The sequence below is a fragment of the Populus nigra genome, chromosome 8 (assembly GCF_951802175.1).
Source record: "Populus nigra chromosome 8, ddPopNigr1.1, whole genome shotgun sequence".
In the NCBI taxonomy this organism is placed as follows: Eukaryota; Viridiplantae; Streptophyta; class Magnoliopsida; order Malpighiales; family Salicaceae; genus Populus; species Populus nigra.
This window is the reverse complement of record NC_084859.1, coordinates 15,684,660-15,703,575: the sequence shown is the minus strand read 5'-3', so window position 1 is coordinate 15,703,575 and position 18,916 is coordinate 15,684,660. Positions and strand designations below refer to the sequence as shown.

General features: G+C 34.6%; 2 protein-coding genes and 1 pseudogene across 4 annotated transcripts; 1 reads left to right on the top strand and 2 right to left on the bottom strand.

The window, feature by feature from the left end:
- Positions 1-136: 136 nt before the first annotated feature.
- LOC133702350 (protein SPA1-RELATED 2-like) lies at positions 137-8,159 on the top strand. The gene is made up of 8 exons (XM_062126679.1): positions 137-406; positions 1,418-3,028; positions 3,605-3,762; positions 4,814-5,651; positions 6,076-6,222; positions 6,573-6,890; positions 6,997-7,056; positions 7,245-8,159. Exons 1-8 carry the CDS (start codon positions 401-403, stop codon positions 7,434-7,436), a joined length of 3,330 nt encoding a protein of 1,109 aa, XP_061982663.1. The 5' UTR covers positions 137-400; the 3' UTR covers positions 7,437-8,159.
- A 68-nt stretch (positions 8,160-8,227) lies between these two features.
- On the bottom strand, positions 8,228-11,699 carry LOC133702351 (uncharacterized). 3 transcript variants are annotated; one of them, XM_062126680.1, is made up of 4 exons: positions 11,347-11,699; positions 11,114-11,227; positions 8,815-10,914; positions 8,228-8,667 (listed from the first exon to the last, which is right to left on the bottom strand). In XM_062126680.1, exons 3-4 carry the CDS (start codon positions 10,802-10,804, stop codon positions 8,516-8,518), a joined length of 2,142 nt encoding a protein of 713 aa, XP_061982664.1. In that variant the 5' UTR covers positions 10,805-10,914; positions 11,114-11,227; positions 11,347-11,699; the 3' UTR covers positions 8,228-8,515. The 3 variants fall into 3 exon arrangements, with proteins under 3 accessions (XP_061982664.1, XP_061982667.1, XP_061982665.1); XM_062126683.1 differs by having other exon boundaries at positions 11,114-11,156; XM_062126681.1 differs by having other exon boundaries at positions 11,114-11,699.
- A 5,153-nt stretch (positions 11,700-16,852) lies between these two features.
- On the bottom strand, positions 16,853-17,335 carry LOC133701970 (tubulin alpha-2 chain-like; annotated as a pseudogene).
- Positions 17,336-18,916: the final 1,581 nt, after the last annotated feature.

The following is an 18,916-nucleotide window of genomic DNA, read 5'->3' as shown; positions in this document are numbered from 1 at the left end:
ATGCATGATGCTCTTTTAAATAACTAGAGTTATCAATAAAATTAAATAATTCCCTGAAGAAAAATAACAGGCCACCCTCTCTCCTAACTATTCGGAACCTTTCTTTCGTAGATCTAATGACAGTATAAATAAAAACACAAGTATCAAATAACACCTAATTAAACACACCAAAAAAAAAAAAACTTAATATAACAAAAATAGTTTATCCAAAATTTGAAGCTGCAAAACTGGAGAGAGAGAGAGAGAGATATTTCACTTCCATTCCACGCAAGAGGAGTCTCCTGTATTATCACTTGTCACTTCCTTCTAGGGTTTATTTCAAGGTCTACAAATTTCCAGTTTGGCCTTTTCAAATTCGTTACTTGAAAGAAATTAAGTGCTCCATGTCACTCCAAATTCGATGGAGGTAAGTTTTTTTTTTATTGGATTTGCTTTTGGCAGTCCTTTTCAGTTTAGTATGATTTTGGTTGCTAAGAAAATTAAGAGATATCAAAGACTACATTTTGAGGGTTTTTTTGTGTGTGGAGAAGTAATTATCCCTTTAAATTTATTTCTTTCATCGCCTTCTCTGATTCTTAGTTGAGGATCAAATTTTGCCAGTCATTCATTTTGTTGAAGGGGATGTTTTTTGGATTCTGGGTTGCCGTTAGAATTTAAAAAAAAATTATTGTTTAATAAAAGGTTTCTTAATCATTTGTTTTGGTGAGGAAGTGAAATTGTATAGCTAAGTTTTGCGGAGAAAGAATTATTTGGTTTAGTTTGTTTCATTTCTTGCACTTACCGGTTCTTAGCTGCCAAAGGGTTTTTACTAGCTTGTTTGATGACTGTTGCTGGTTTCCATCTTTTGAGATTTTTGGACCTTTTGGATTCTGGTTGCTGTTAGAATTTTGTAATTTTTATTTTTTTTTAATTTCTCGTATCTTGTATTTTATGATTCTTAGCTTGGAATTAGAGCTTTGCTAGGCTTTCATTTTGTTTAAGCTGGGAACCTTTTGGATTCTGGGTTGGTGTTGGAATTTAGTAATTTTGATTATTTTAGAAATTCTTTGCGTTTAGATTTTTAGCCTCCAGATAGAGAGCTTTGCTAGGATTTCATTTAGTTGAAGTTTTGAAACTTTTGGATTATGTGTTGCTTTAGAATTTGGTAAGTATTGATTATTCTAGAGAAACATTTCTTGATTATCTTTTTTTTTAGTGAAGATTATGGCTAAAAGTTTTGTGGGCTTGAAATTATTGGGTGATTTATGCTCAAAGTTGTGCACTTTTAAGTGTAGTGAATTGATGTCATTGCTTTTTATCTTGTTAACTTTTGGAGGATTGATGATGGGCATGTGGTCACAAAATGTTTGACTGAAAACAAGTCCTGTTTACATTGCTAGATGAATACATGATAGAGTTGTCTGTTTTTGGATGGTAGGGATTGGGTGATGAAGTGGCTTTGATGGACATGGCAGAGGAGGCACACCTCCAAGGTACAGAGAGCGAGCATTCTGTGAAACCACCTGAAAGCTCCAACTTGTTGGAATCTCGTGAAACAGTTATAGCCAGTGCTGGTGATTACCCTGAGAGTTCATTCCATGTACTTGCTGATAAGTTGGAGGGCAAGAATGGAAATAGGAGTGCAAACCCTCCTATGGATGCATCCAAACAGCCTTGTTCTAGCCCTCGCTCTATGGATGATGCTGGGAATATGGTTGAAGAATTAGTGGTGAGAAATTATGATGGTTCAAACTTAGCTGTTGTTGGTACATCAAACAATAGGCAAAGGATGCAAGCCAGGCAGAGCCAGTGGCCGCATCTTTATCAAATTGGAGGGGGATCAGTAACTGGGATTTCTTGTAGTAATACCTTGTATAGGGACCGTGGTCAAGCATTGCTGGATGTGCAGCACCCATCTTCATCTGACATTTTGGTTCAAAAAACCTTGAGCAATGAAAGAAATGACGTCTCAGAACAATTGGTGCATACCGACTTTAATGGGTTGTCAGGCAATGTGAGTTCACATGGTAGTTTCCGGACAAAGATTCTTTCAAAATCAGGATTTTCTGAGTTTTTTGTCAAAAACACCTTGAAAGGTAAGGGGATTATTTATAGAGGGCCGCCACATGATAGCTTGAAACTTGGGCCAAGAGACCAGAATAATGAAAGGTCCGCGGGTGGCACTTTGGCAGCTTCTGATACTCCTTTGAACTTGAGTGCTAAAACTGTAACGATGACTTCTTCATATGGTATCACTGGGCCGAGCCCTAGTGGTTCTGATCATGATGGAGTGAGGGGTGGCATTTTGGCAACTTCTGATACTCCTTTGAACTTGAGTGCTAAAACTGTAAGGATGACTTCTTCATATGGTATCACTGGGCCGAGCCCTAGTGGTTCTGATCATGATGGAGTGAGTTTGAGGAAATGGCTGGATGCTGTACAGCTAAAAGCAAATAAAGTTGAGAGATTGCAAATATTTAGACGGATTGTTGATCTAGTGGATTATTCTCACTCTCAAGGAGTTGCCTTGCCTGACTTGTGGCCATCCAGCTTCAAGTTGTTGCAATCAAATCAGGTTAAATACCTTGGTTCAGCTGTCCCAAGAGACATGTTAGAAAGTTCCATGGATCAAGATACACCCTGCTCCGACAATCATGCGGTCAGGAGAAGGCCATCGGAACAAGGAATGTTTTCTTTTGTTACTGCATTTGCCAAGAAGCAGAAGTTTAGTGAGAGCATGAACTATATAAGTAGCTGGCCTCAGTTATCTACAAAACATAGCTTGAAACTTGAATCTACAAGTGATGGGGGTGTTGATACAATTGTCTCACAAGATTCTCAAAATGAAGCTACTGAACGTAACAATGACACAGAATATGGGATTCAGGCCAAGTCCAGCAGCCATGAGCTGTCTAAAATAGGTCAACGACAGTTGACTTCTATTGTTGACCGGTTGGAAGAGAAATGGTATACAAGTCCCGAGGAGTTCAATGATGGCATCTGCAGTATTGCATCAAATATTTATGGTCTTGGAATTCTACTATTTGAGGTGCGAAGATGTTTTTTGTTGTCTTGTCTGTTGGGCACTCTTACTCAACTTCTATGATATTGCTCATGTTTCATTATTTGATAAATGCTATTAATGAAACATCTTCTTCATCCGTGCGATGACTCTGATTGTAACTCTGGTTTACCATGGTGCAGAATTTATTTCCATAAATAAATGTTTTCAAAGAGCATTTTATTTCTTATAAATTCATGTTTCATGAGTCTTGAAAGCTGGCACATTGTTCTGTGTAATAAAAAAAACTCATTTGTTTGCTGCCTTGTCGCTTTTCCCAAATGCTACTTGTCCATAACAAATTTGATTATTGGGCTTTCTAAAAGGTTGTGATTCACAAGCTGAGAAGATTTTGCTGCCATATGTAGTAGAAATTACAACCATAAAATTGCTGCCATTATCTAAGTTTGGCACCAGTACTATTCTTTTGTTGGCTAGATAAGCCTATCAGCTATGCATAATGCTTATTTTTGTTTGTCATTCCCTTTTATTTTGTTTAGATATATGAGTCTGGATTGAATTTTATATATATATATATATGATTAATTAAGTTGTTTCTTTCAGTTGCTTGGTCGTTTTGACACTGACAGAGCACAAGCGACGGTAATGTCAGACCTTCGTCACAGGATTCTTCCTCCTCAATTTCTATCTGAAAATCCAAGGGAAGCTGGATTCTGCCTTTGGCTACTTCATCCTGAACCTGCATCACGCCCATCAACAAGGCAATCCTAGCTTGTTTTAAATTTTGTAAAATCTTGAATTTTATTGGATATGAAGACCTTAGAAGCATGACATTACATTAATCAATAGTCTTGACCTTTAAATTATTAGAGGACAAAACTTAAATTGAGTCATAAGAGTTGTTAATTTTTTCCAAGATGTTAATCTGGTTGTGAGAGTTTTCCTTGAACTCAATGTGATCCAAGCACTTTGGAAGTGTCAGTACCAACCTTATAATTTTTCAAGTAGTTAATTGTGCTCCCTTCTGTTTTTTTTTTTCTTTTCTTTTTAATTTGCGTTCACCTCTTCATAAACAGAATATTTACATCGATGGAAAGCTAGCCTGTTGCCAAAAAAAATCCTCAACACCATAAGTTGTGCTTCTACAAATGAATGGGTGACTAAATCATTGGAGATCCTATCTCACACCCTCTCACCAACATTAGATCTCTCAATTATTTGTTTTAATTCACTCTCTCACCTGATCCAACTTATACATATGTAGTCTACCCTTTCATCTTGTTGGTGGTGTTAAAGGCATGAAGTTTGAGTGCACATCTAATGGAGTATGTCTCATGGACCTTAGTGAACTGTGGAAAGTTTTGTTCAACCTGGTCAGTGAAAGGGAAATGAAAGGAAGGCTGGATGATTTTGACTTGTGTCCATCATGATATTACTAATGGAAGTAGATGGAACAGGCATGTTGAACCACTTATAATAGGTTGAGATATTAAAACTGCCCCTTTTATAGAGATTGAGGACCTTATTGAGATTTTGGATGAACTATGGGATTAAATTGCACATGCATCAGTTTTTGTGTAAGTGGGTCCATAAATGTGATAGAATTTTGCACTGGAGAAATCATTATTTTTCTCATAAAAAATCCATTTCAGGTTTTTTTTTCTTCCCAAACTAGTGCATTTAGTTGATGGTGAGATGTTCAAGCTTTTTTACCGGGATGGTTGTCAGTAACTCATGCAATAGTTGAGGTGCAAGTTGTTTAAACTTTAAACTAATACTCATATGACATTCTATTTTGTATGCATGTGGCAGGGAAATCCTACAATCTGAATTGATTAATGGATTGCAGGAGGTGTCCGCAGAAGAATTATCATCCTCTATCGACCAAGATGATGCTGAATCAGAACTATTGTTTCATTTCCTTGTTTCATTGAAGGAACAGAAGCAGAACCATGCCAGTAAGTTAGTGGAAGATATCAGGTGCTTGGATACTGATATTGAAGAGGTTGGTAGGAGAAACTGCTCAAAGAAACACTTGCTCCATTCTTGCTTAGAGAATGACTTTCTAAATGCAAGGCAACCTACCTCTGAGCATAAAGAACCTTACAGGTTGGAGGCATTTTCTCAAGTATCACCTGATTTTAAGACAAATGATATGAGGTTGATGAGCAATATCAGTCAGCTTGAAAGTGCTTATTTCTCCATGAGATCTGAAGTCCAGCTTGCTGAGACTGATGCTACCATTCGCCAAGATAATGATTTACTGAGAAATCATGAGAACTGGTATATAGAACAAGAGGGTGAAGAAACACAGAACACCACTGATTGCCTGGGATCCTTTTTTGATGGTTTGTGCAAATATGCTCGTTATAGTAAGTTTGAAGTGCGTGGGCTACTAAGAACTGGGGACTTTAGCAATTCTGCAAATGTTATTTGTTCTTTGAGTTTTGACCGTGATGCAGACTATTTTGCTGCTGGTGGAGTATCAAAGAAAATAAAGATATTTGATTTTAATTCAATCTTTAATGACCCTGTTGATATTCATTATCCAGTTATTGAAATGTCAAATGAGTCAAAGCTCAGCTGCATTTGCTGGAACAGCTACATCAAGAACTATCTGGCTTCAACTGGATATGATGGTGTTGTGAAGGTGTGTATATCTTTGCATGCTAGATTTTTAACCGAAGAAACACCTTTCTGTGATTATCAATGGTTGACCTGATATGGGACAACCTTGTCATACCTCTGGCATGGATATCGAGTTTTCTACATCAGCTTCTGAATATCTTGTGGGTTATAAAAGGATGTCAGGGTCATGTCCAAAATACCTTCGCTAATCAAATGACAGCTTAAAAAAGAAAATCACATTGTTGCTAATCTATGTCTACGTTTGTGAGGTTTCTCCACCTCTTGAAGCATACTGGTCCCTTCTCTTACATGCTGTAATTGCTATTTTTTCCTGACCACCTCAGATTTTCCTGCTTATTTGTTTCCATCATGCATTTTAGATTTTTCAGTTGTATTCTTAAATTCCTTAAGTTGCTCTTTACTTTATTTGCTTTGATGCACTCCAGCTATGGGATGTGAGTACTGGTCAAGGGGTTTTTCAATACAATGAGCATGAAAAGAGAGCTTGGTCCGTGGACTTTTCTCAAGTATGCCCAACAAAATTAGCCAGTGGTAGTGATGATTGTTCTGTGAAGCTATGGAGCATTAATGAGGCATGTTCTCCTCGTCTCCTTTTTACTTTGTAATAGTTTGGGATTCCTAAAACCAGACTTAGAAGATTCAAGATATGCTCTATTGATGGAAGTTATCTGGGATATTACTTGCTCAACTAGGACGACAAGACAGCACTTTCCTCATAAATGTCTCTGTGCATGATGTGCACATGGTGGAATTAATGGTCACAATTTAGCACCATTTATGTTAAAATGTCATAGTGCTGCATGGTTTTTCTTTAACTTTATATGTTTATTCTTCTTTGTCATAGCTCTTGCTTGCTGCTCAAAATTTTGACATTCTTGCTGCAATTTGCTTAAAAGCTTATGCACTTGAAACTTTTTTGCAGAAAAATAGTATAAGCACAATCAGGAATATTGCAAATGTTTGCTGTGTGCAGTTCTCTTCTCACTCTACTCATTTGCTGGCCTTTGGATCTGCGAATTACAGAACCTATTGCTATGATCTTCGGAACGCCAGAGCCCCCTGGTGTGTGTTGGCTGGCCATGACAAAGCTGTGAGCTATGTTAAGTTCTTGGACTCTGAAACTCTTGTTACTGCATCCACTGACAATTCACTAAAGATTTGGGATCTCAATAAAACCAGCTCTAGTAGTTCATCTGTCAGTGCTTGTAGCGTAACCCTTGGTGGGCACACTAATGAGAAGGTTGGTGTTGGAGGAGCTAGCCAGTTTGTTCTTGCGGTGCTTTTATTTTTCTATTTTTTCAATTTCCCGTGTGTTGGGTTTAACTTTGCATCTCTTGCTCCTGTAGAACTTTGTGGGTCTATCTGTTGCCAATGATTACATAACATGTGGTTCAGAAACAAATGAGGTATGGCTTCAGTTCTTCGTGTCATGTTGATTTGCCTGATAACCAGTGAGGATGAGAATTCATCACTGAAAAGGGGTAAAATGGAAGGGAAAAGAATAGAGTTCCCAGCTTTTATATACAACACGTCAACCATTTTTGCCAAAATACAGCTACTTTTAACTTCTTGAAGTGATGTTGTCTCCTTTCAGGTTTTTGCTTACCATAGATCTCTACCTATGCCAATCACTTCTCACAAGTTTGGCTCAATCGATCCTATTTCTGGAAAGGAGACAGATGATGACAATGGGCTGTTTGTTTCAAGTGTCTGCTGGAGAGGGAAATCAGACACGGTTGTTGCTGCCAATTCAAGTGGGTGTTTAAAAGTATTGCAGATGGTTTGACGCAAAGGTAGCCATCTGGGGTCAATCAAGAAACTGCATTCGTGTGACTTCCTTGTTGCATGGGGATCAGAGCCTTTTCTGGAAGGCATATTCATAAACTGAAACCGCAAAATTTGCTTCGCAATATCTTTGGGCACACAAATGTGTCATCTGCTCTACAGTCTCAACTTGCTGAGTGACATAGGGTTTCAGTTGGCTGAACTGCACTTCACCCAGAGCAGCAAATTCCGATTCCGATCTCCAGATAAGAAAATCAGATACGAGCTCTGAGATATTTGCAGGTGAAAGCACCTGAATATCGTATTGTTTAAGAGGGGATATTGGCTATAAATATAAAACAAAATTGATTGAGATTAACGTGGTATCAAGATGAGCTGGATTGAGATAAAATTCTCAAAGCCAACATCATGAGATGCTACAAGTTATGTTGGTGACAAGGTGTCTGACCAATTTCGGCATCTGGGAATTGGTTTGCAGCCCTTGAAATTTTTGGCAAGGACCTCCGTATGCACTCTTGAGTTTTGAAGTCCTGTTTAATAACGAGGCAGATTTGAAGCAAAGTGGACATTTAGACCAATTCCATCAATTTCCTTGTATTTACGGATTAAATTTTGAAAGTGTAAAAGCTTGATCTTGTAAATTTCATAGAATACAAACTCTGTATATGATAATATTGTTTTAAAAGATTATTTTAATTGTAATGTCGCTATTTCAATTTGGAGATATTAGTTGTGCATAGTCTTGGTAACATTATGCAAGTCTTGTAAAGGAAAAAGAAAAACAATGGAAGATTTCTCCACAAGGAAAGTATTCAAACTTAACATATACTGAAAGTATCAGACTAAGAGATTATCAAAAATCAGCTTGAGCAGAAGTACAAAGGCTCCAATCCTAACACGCAACTTTCTTCTTGTTCATTTTTTTGTTCTTTTTTTTTTTCTGAATTGCTAAGACACAAACATATAAGAAAGTTTAAAAAGTTCTAAACTCAAACCAAATCTACAATAATTTCACGGAGAAAGAAATCTGATTCCGTATGCTGTCAACTAATTTTGGGAAGGTGACAGAAAGTAAGATTTCTAAGGGTTTGAAGCTTGTCCAGGTGATCTGCGTCTGATTGGGCTCATACTGCTCTTGGATAATGGTTTCGGACTCTCGCATCTCATCTTCATGCTGTGCCCTGGTGGCGTCCATGGCAATGATTTCGATGGTGGTAGGGGTTTTGGCTTTCCTGCATCACAAGGCCAACATTCTTAAATTTCATTATTTCAGTTCAAGTGCAATGCTACTTGTAAATCTTTAAAAACAGAGTAAACCTAATTAAAAGGAAGATTAAGATAAATTTGAAACCTACATTGTGAGAAAAGGTAAACCTTACCTGAAACTTTTCTGACCTTCACGCTGGTAGTTTTCTTTATCAACAGTAGTTTCTTATCAGCGGGCTCGGAACGAACTGACCTCAAGTCAGATGGAATTTTCCTGTCTGGAACTTCAGTGAAAGTCGACTTCATATCAAAACCAACAGACTTCACGTCAGATGTAAACGACCTGGCATCAATTGCTGGTACGTGATGATCCTCCACTACAGAGTTACTCTCATCCCAGCCATTTGAGGCTGCTTCACTTACTGCTTCAGAATTCTTAAATTTAATTTGTACACAAGTTTTTTCTTTCTCTATAAGCCTATAAGAAAACATTTGAAATGGAATTTGTGACACTGAAGGTAGATCACAAGTCACCTCCCCTTGACACTTCTTTAGAAACCCTGCCTCCAAGTCATAAAAATCTACGGGCGGCGACTGTATATAAGGCTGACCGTCATTAGGGTTCATCACAAGGAACTTCTTGATGTATCTCAGAACCCTACAAATAGACGAGAAAGTAGGGCGATAACTTGGCTCCGTATGCCAGCATTTCTTGGTTAAGCTTACAAGGTATTTTGGTGAAAGGGATGGGAATAATGGCCGTTCTCCTGCTCTTATATTATTGATCATTTGGTCTCCTTGAAGATGCCCATCCTCAAAGGGAAGTTTCCCTGTCAAGAGCTGGAAACAAAGCATCCCAAAGCTATAAACATCTGCTTTCTCTGTGTACTTTCTAATGCTAGCATTTCTTGCCTGTTCTTGCTCTGCCAGAACTTCTGGGGCATGCCAAATGCAAGTATCGACTGGACTTGGCTCTGGCGATGAGTGTCGAGAAGAATGATTTTTGACAGATGTTAAGCCAAACCCTGAGACTTTCACATGAAAATAACCTTCTGTAGATTTCCTGGGTTTGAGAAGGACGTTACTAGGATTAAAATCTCCCACATAGATCTTCCGTGAGTGGAGAAATTCCATTCCTCTTGCAATCTGAAGCATAATATCAACTACAGTTGGAAGAGGGAACAAAACCCGCTTCTTCGGACTGCTGTTCTCTTTTATGTAAGAATAGAAATCTTTGGTCATCAATTCCATTACAAGGAAACATTCCTTCTTGTTTTCATCATAAAAGCCACAGAGGTACTGCACTATGTTGGGATGGGAAAGGGACAACAGCATAGAAATTTCGGAATTCAACGGTTCAAAATCGTGAAAGAAATGTCTCAAAGCAAAATTCTCCCCTAGCCATTGAATTTCCTTGTGCTGATTTCCACCTAACCTTCTCCTCACTTGGTAATCTTCTGCTTCTAACAAAATTGAACTTGGTGGGAGTTTGCCATTAGCTGGTGCTAGTACATTTAGTTTCTTCAGCAAAAGTTCTCCAAGTCGATGCTCACTCTTTCCTGGTGGCAATGCCCTTCTCTTCTCCTTGATTGTATCAATAAGAAGCCATCTATCTTCTCTCATAGCCCTCTCCATCTGCCTACAAATTTCCCGAGGGACCAAATACTGCTTCCCAAAATTCCATTGGAAAAGTTTCGGATCACTCCAACCCCTATCATACTTTTTTACCAGCATTGCCCTCTTCTTTGTCATCTCTTCCTGGTCAAGTCCAGAGATTTCTCCAGCAATCTCAACCGCCTCGATAACAGCAGGAAAGCAGCTAAGCAAGTTGTGGATGTGAAACTCAACAGAGTCCTTATTCTGATGAAGGCTAATAGCTTTTCCCCACCAATCTTTGTTATCCAAGCAACGCCTAACATAAAGTTCCCCTTCTTTGAATACCCTATACACCTCTTTCAAAGGCTCTTCAAGAGGCCTCCACTTGGTGTTCTTCTCTTCTAGTTTTAGGTTCTGCTTGATCTCCTCCGCTATCGTTTTAAAGGCCAAACAAAAGATATTAACCAGCAAACAGCACTGCTTCTGATTGATCTGAATATCATCTTGCAATACCATCAGAGCCTTCAAACTTCCCAACACTTCCCCTGTCTGCCTGAACTGTTCCATCCGAATCTCCAAATGGAAGGAAAGGTAATTAACCCCAGATGAAGCAATGAAAAAAATATGTTTGCCTGTCAAGTTTAAAAATTCAACAAACAGCACTAAAAAACCAGGGCCTGCAACAAAAAATATTAATCAGATTAAGAGCCCATCAGAACATGTTGCAAATCAAAGCAGAAACATTAAAAGAAAAAATAAATTAAAGACTATATAACATCAGAGTTCGGACAACATATATTATATTCTTACAAGATGTTTTGAATACAAGAAATGAATTGAAGAAATATATAAGAAAGGACCTGATTAAATCCATACCTGAAGCCAAAACCTTCTTCTTTCTTGACCTTAACCAAATCAGCTGTCAAGAAAATGAAGACTGCAATCAAATTCTGCCAAATCAACAAAGAATCCGAAGGCCCCTTCTCCAATCTGATCAAAGATGAATAACCCATCTCTATATGCTATCCCAAAAGGCAAACCGAAAGAAAAAACACACACACAAAACAAAGCACAATCAAACAAATAGAAAACAACAAAAGCAAACTGACCGGTTAAGGAACCAAAAAGCTGCCCAAAAAGCACCTGAAGGATATAAAAACAGTTACAAAAGAAGAAGAAAAAAAAAAGAAACGGAAAGTTCAAGGTGACTTGTCTAATTTCTCAACTCCCCAAATATAAGCAAAAACTGCTTTGACTTGTCTCTAATTTCTCAACTCCCCAAATATGAGCAAAAACTGCTTCTTCTTTTAATTTTTCCCTCTTAGTTTTTCTGCCTTTCTTTACAAAACTGAAGAAGAGGGAGAGAGAGAGGGAGAGGGAGAGGGAGAGCAAGAACCAAGAAGGCTTGACCGTTGAACTAGTCCCGGTTTCTATGGAGACAAGTCTCCCTTGTTTTCCTTTCTCCCATATTTATAGCTTCCCGCGACTTTCGCTTTTGATTTTTCATATGTGTGTATATATGTACACACACACACACACACACACACAGAACCTCATTCACCATGATTCAATAAAAAAAAAAAGCCATTTATGTTATGATTTAAAAAATTGAGAAACATTATTTTCTTGTGGACTAATACAATACATGGTGGATTTTTCCAATTAGTTTCCGAATTACAAATAAAATAACCCATCGATTACTAGCTGATGTTGAAGTTATTATTTGTTAATGCTCATATGTTTTTAATATTGATCTAATAAATTAGTCTTTCGAATAACACCAATCATGGATGTGACGAGGTGAATTCAACTATTTGGTCCCTGCAGACTACCACCCATCAAATGGTTAAATATTATTTAGAATATAATTATGCATATGTTTTTTTAGGAAAAAATAGCTTTTTATTTATTTTTTATTGATCATCATCATAAAAAAAAAAACTAATAAGGATCAGTTAAGCATTGTGTACGAAATTCTAATTTATTATGGATTTGCACATTCAATTTACTATTTTATCCTTGCTCGACAAAAAAAGCTTGGTTAAGAGGGTAATTCAGTTTTTTTTATGGGATACAAATCTCATTGTCAAATTCACAAGAAACATTATGGTCGGCTTATATTTTTATTGCATGATAAAATTATTACATTGCTATTAAAAGTTACTTTCATTTAATTCATATCAAAAAGGCATTTCATGATCTAGACAACAAGTCTGATCGAGTGATTCATATATTTTTTGAGGGTTTTTTTTTTACTCTTTTATGGTTTTATTCTTCAAAATCAAGTTTTTTTTAAAATTAAATTTTAGTTTTTTATCAGGTTATCTCATTTACATGATGATGCTCATGAGTTTTGATAGTCTCACTTGAAATTATGAGTTCTTTATATTTATTTTATTTATTGATTGATAATTTTTTAATTTTATTTTTTTATATTTAAATTTTTCAGAATTACCGGGCCTAAAAATTTTTAAAATATATTTATATCGCTCTAGCATCGCTTTTTTCTACGTTAAATAAAAAAAAAAAAAAGAAATTGTCCGTGACCCGCGGGAAACGTAGCCACCTATCTGGTTGTTATTATTGTTCGATGGGAGGAGCAGACTGTAGACTACAGGGGGTTGAAGTTCGTAACGGTCATCAGGTGCGTGACCGTCCTACCAGCGTAAACTACGTGTTATTGCCACATGGCGCGTAATGGAATGATATTGCCTGGCACGTCCACTTAGACGTGACGGCGTGGGGCCACGATGTTAGATATTATTATTGTTAACAATAATAATAATAATAATGGCAGGTCGCTGTGCTTGCTTCATGCCTAACGCCTGCATTATAATTTTCTCGTTCCTGAAAATACTTTATGAACGCAAGGGCTCGTTGCTTCCCAAATCCCAATGGCTACAAGTTGGGAATTTTACTATTAAAAATAATTGGTTAGATGGTTAAAAAGATTTACTTTTTGAATTTGAGTATTTCAATCAATGTTTTTGAAAAACCATTTATTTGAATTCATATGATATTAAGTATTTATTTGTAGAATTAATTGGAAAAAAAAATACTTCTGGTCGTGAAAAAATATTGCTATAAAAATAATACTAATTATTATTATTGTTGTTGTTTTTTTTTATTACTGTTATAAAAACTATTTGCCAGTGGTATAAACAAAGTTAGAAGCACATTCATACCTGTGCTATTGGCACGCATATATTCTTTCTAAGTTAACTCTGTTTTATGTAGGAGACTTAAATAGACAGATAATTAATTGAGTGAGCGTGTTTATAGGTAAAATCATAAAGAGATTTGGATGGAAGTTCAGGACAAACCCAATATAATAAAAACTAGTATATTTTATCATGTTTTATTACGGTCAAATCAATTTTTTTAAATATAAAACATATCAAGAATATAATTTTTTTTAATTATATTATTAAACCTGGTTAAATAAATTAATTTTAAAACCTCGTGACTCAACTCCTTACACAATTTAAGTTAGTTCAATTTAAATCAATTAATTTTATAGATCCAAATATAATATTAATAATTGATAAAACATAATTTGATCTTTAATGCTTTTTAAATATTAAAATAATAATAAATTAAATTAATTTTGATTCTCCGGTAACTCGGGTTATGGATTCTATTATATAACATGTAAGATTTTAACATGTCTATGTGTGTTATGTTAATATATTTATTAAATCATTAAAAAAATATAATTTCATGTGAGCCAAATTAAAGAATGTAAGATATGGCCTCCGTTATGGGATGATAGACTCTTAAAAGTCTATATATTATTTTGTGTTAATATTTTTTTTAAAAAAAGGCTTGTCATGGATCAAGGCACACTTCTTTAAATAATTATATAATTATACAAATTATAAAAATATAATATCATAAATATTATAATTTATATTGGATTGACATGATTACTATTAAAGAGAGTTTTAAATCATCATACCAACATCGTTTTCCTCGCTAGAGATAAAGATGGAGGGTGGAGGGCCGGAGGCAGCCTGAGTTTTATTATAATAGTAGGATGGGTAAAGAGACCGGCCCATTTGTAGGTTTCTTCTAATCTTTGATTTAAGCTTAATAATTCAAATGGAAAAAATAGAAACATAAACTGTGTGGTGTGGTGATCTTCTGATGTCTCAACGAACAAGCAGGCTAACAGCACACCGCATCTCTCTCTCTCTCTCTCTCTCTCTCTCTCTCTCTCTCTATATATATATATATATATATATATATGTATATATATATATATATATATGTATATGTATACGCAGAGGCGGAAGCAAGGGGCAAGCAGGGCCCGGGCCTCCTGCAATATATGCAATACTTCTTTTTTTTGTATTAAGTAATTAGATAATTAAATATGAGGAAGTGTTATAATTTTTTTTTAGAGAGGTGGACCTCCTAAATTAAGTGTGATTTTATTTTTAATTTTTTTTTAATTTACTCTTGACCTACATGGAAAAAAAAAATATAAAGGCATTATTTTGTGAAATAAATAACAACGTCATCAATTTACCCTAATATAAATCCTGCAACCGATCAAAAACATAAATTGCAAGCAAAATTTTTCTATAAAAAAATTGAAGGAGAGCTACTAATTAATTTATCTTTCATCAAACAAAACAAGGTAACTTAAATTTAAAATATACTTTTGTTTTGTTTTGAGATGCTTTGTTAATAATTTGATGAGGTTTTTTTAATAATTCTATCATTTTTGCTCTTTTTTTCCAGATCTGCTAGTTCTACCAATTGTTTTTTGAATTCTTGTTATAGTGATTTTTTTTCTAATTAATTAGATATATTTTATTGGTTTGTTTTGATTATGCTTGGATTTTTTTTATGTTTTGTTTTGAGCAGAACCGCCAAAATTATTAATTTTTTCTTACGATATATGTTTTGATTTTAGGTTGAACCATGAATAAAATAAAAAGAATTAATTTTTTTTTCAAAAAAAAAGAAAAAATATTGATAACTCACAACCTACTGAACGAGCTTTTTCAGCGATAAATATTGTTAAAACAAGACTTCGCAATCGGATGGAAGATGATTTTCTTGCAAATTATTTGATTGTCTATATAGAAAAAGAAATTACTGAAAGATTCACAATTGATATAATAATCGATGATTTCTATTATATGAAAGAACGACGAGCACAATTAAAATAAATATGTAAGAATCATTCTTTATTATTTTTTGTTTTATTTCAAAGTTTATCAAACATAAATAATGTTTCGTTTTAACTAATGTTTCTTATATACTTTGTATGTTTATATTTGATAGGTATAAAGACCAATAACATTAAAGTGATGGATATATTATGAAGATGAAATTAATTTTATTACTTTGACTCAATTTAGTTTTGCTCTAAACCTTTTACCTTATACAAATATCATTATATATTTGTAGTAAATTATTTGAATAAAACTAAATTATATAGATTTTGTTTTACAACTCATATATAATAAATTAAAATAAATATTATATCTTATTATATTAATTTTGACTCTCCCTAATAAATAATTTTAGCTCCGTCCCTGTGTATATGTATATTTATATAGTCAAGTAGTGTTTTTAATCACTGGCATTGAATAACGCTTTTATCGGTCTTCTTCAAGAAGCTACCGAGCAAGGTACTGACTACCAGAGCATTTATATCCAAAGATCATTGCCATGGACACCAAATCGGGAGACAAAACAAATTGAGCAAAGCAATTACATGTAGCAATTATCTAAGTATGATTGATGTGTTGTAGCTTTTGTAATTGTGATTTGAAAAAAATTATTTTATAAAAAGTATTTTTAATTGGTGGTATTAATATATGTTTGGTTAAAACTTGAGTTGAAATTAAGGTTGAATAAAAAATAGTTTAATGTGTTTGGTTAATAATGCTTTTCAAATTGAGGTTATAAAATAATTTTTAAAAATATATATTAATATTGATAGTTTTTAACTTAAATATTGTAGATTTAACTACTGCTATTACATTATGAAATAAATAATATTTTATATAAAATATTTTTTATTGTTCCACTAAATTATCTATAATTCTATTATGTATGAAATATATCTGACAAGAACTATAGTTTCTTTGGTTTCTTAAACACAACAACATCAAGTAAAATATAATCAAGAATAAAATTGAAATTTCGATCAAATTCTGCGAATACTACGTCATCAAGCGATATCTATCTAATTTATGGAGTGTCATTAAATAAAGTTAAACATTAATTTTTCAAATAAAATATAATTAAAAATATAATATAATTTAATTTTTTTATTTTACTAGGTCAGATCTGATTTAATATATTTAACTTTAGATCTAACTTGATCCGGTTAGAACAATAAAGATAATTTCCGCTATTCACATGAATAGTGAGTCACATTCCATATTCCATAGCAGAAGAAGCAGCATTATACTGCTTTCAATGATCCTGCATTTTCAACACAAATAATAATAGGGCTCATTAACAGTGAATAAAATTCTATTTGTTATTAAACATTCGTTTCTCGTGATTTGCTTAAAAAACAAAAGCAACACGAAAACAAACAGGCTGAAACAGGCAACATGGCCTCTGCTAAACGGAAACACATCATTTATATTAGGCTACTACATAACCCTCAGCTGATTTCACACAAAACTCTTCATAATCCTTCTCGAATGCAGCAAGATCCTCACGAGTCTCGGAGAACTCACTTTCCTCCGTTACGTACCCTCACCAATATATATACCAGTGCACGAAAAAGCACGTTTTGCATACATGAGGCCAGATTTGTGGTCAACGTGAGAGAGGCACCTCGCAATTAAGTCGCAATACTGGTGGAGTAGGGAGATCATGCACACAGCCCTCCGCACCCTGGCAAGATCACCACCAAGAACAAGAACAATAGAGGGTGGCTGGTAGATGACACCGCACTTGAATCTAGTGGGGACAAATTGAACAGTGCGCTTGGTCTTGATGGTGGCAACAGCAACATTAACGTCCTTATTGGGCACAGCATCACCATGAAACATCAGGCAACATGCCATGTACGTACTTTCCGCGGCAAGGATCACAATTAGCTATCATAGATGAAGGCTCGAAAGAGGCATACTAATGAGAATAAAGATCATGAACTCGGCAGAAACTAGTCAACTTGGACCCCACCACATCGATCCCTACTCAAACCATGACATCCCAAGCAAAAACTTGTAGAAAGAAAATGACTACATGGAAGGACGCCTTGTATCCACCCGACTTGAATATTGGCATATACATGGGCATCAAGTAAACAAGTTCCCTCTTTTTAGTCACTAACAAGGAAACATATGAGCACACTAAGGCTACTAAAAGTAAAATGTAAAGTGAAATATCCTGAGTTTTCCGATGATGACGAACTTACGTTTTGGTTCCCTAAGCATGGGAGATACATCTTAGACGGGGGTGCGTTTTACCGAGTGGACGCAGACAAGAGAAATTAAGGTTTATATTAACCTAGAAAAAATTGCAATCAATGAGTGATTTGAGCCTGCTATTCCATGAAGCTAACAAACTCTATCAGTGCAATGTTTCATCTGTACAGATCTTCATAATTTCGATTTCCCGGGGAGAAGGTTCTGCACGGTGTTGAGAAATTCTCATCAAGTTTAATTCTTAAGAGAAAAACAAGCTGCCAACGAACTCCAAGACAGATGGGTTACAAGCAAGGACCTGTATTCAATGAAGAAAAACCAAACGGCATAATTCTTAACATTGCTAAAATTAAAGCTCTACTCTTCATTTGCTTAAAACACACTTAAAGTAGTGTTTATTGATATATAATACGCATTTATATTGTGCAATTAGACCTTTTTTTAAAAAAAAAAATAACAACTTAATTAAATGTTTCGGAATCAAACATCTTAAAAACTTAACTCATATTATTGAATATTAAACAAATTGAGTAATTGGAGGAAATTTCTCTCTCTAAAAACTTAAAAAACGGAAATTTTACAAAATATTTTTATCTGGGTACAAAAGGTAGGCTAGAGGGCCATAATCAATTTATTAACAACAATAGCTGGTTTAATTGTGCTACGACAGACGATTATGATCAATGAAGGAGGATTCGTTTAGTTAAGGGAAAATTACATTGAGGTTACTATAATTCGATTATTTTTTTGTTTTATTTTTGTATTTTTAAATATTACACTTTATATCATAAACTTTAATAATTTTATAATACTTAATTTCCTATATAAAAAAGCCAACAAAAAATATCATATTATTTTATAAAATTATCATTATATTTTATTTAATGCCTAAATTATAGCCCTTGTAATATTAATATTATAATTTTGTCATTAAACTAAAATAAACCCTAACGACCACCATAGTTAACTTCTTCTTCTTCTTCTTTTCTTTTCAATTTTCTATCTTTAACAAGCCCACAAGAAATATTGTAGACCATTATTTTTTCTTCATGTTTTTCTCCCCTTTTTCTTTTCAATTTTCAGCAAACTCGCGAGAAATAATCGAAGCCATTGTTTTCCTTTTCCTTTTCTTCTTCTCTTTTCTTTTCAACTACGCAAAAAGCTTTGTACATAAAAACGTTCATCATCTGATAGTTCTTTAAGATTCAAGTGAATTATATGTTTGTGAAGAGATGACAAGAACACTTACAGTGAGAAAAAAATCATATAAAAG

Excerpts from the sequence above, each read along its gene's own strand:
- LOC133702350 (XM_062126679.1), top strand. Across the intron at positions 6,223-6,572 it reads AGCTATGGAGCATTAATGAG|AAAAATAGTATAAGCACAAT; the intron begins GCATGTTCTCCT and ends ACTTTTTTGCAG. Across the intron at positions 6,891-6,996 it reads GTGGGCACACTAATGAGAAG|AACTTTGTGGGTCTATCTGT; the intron begins GTTGGTGTTGGA and ends TTGCTCCTGTAG.
- LOC133702351 (XM_062126681.1), bottom strand. The coding sequence starts at position 10,804 with ATGGAACAGTTCAGGCAGACAGGGGAAGTGTTGGGAAGTTTGAAGGCT. Across the intron at positions 8,668-8,814 it reads GAAGGTCAGAAAAGTTTCAG|GAAAGCCAAAACCCCTACCA; the intron begins GTAAGGTTTACC and ends CTTGTGATGCAG.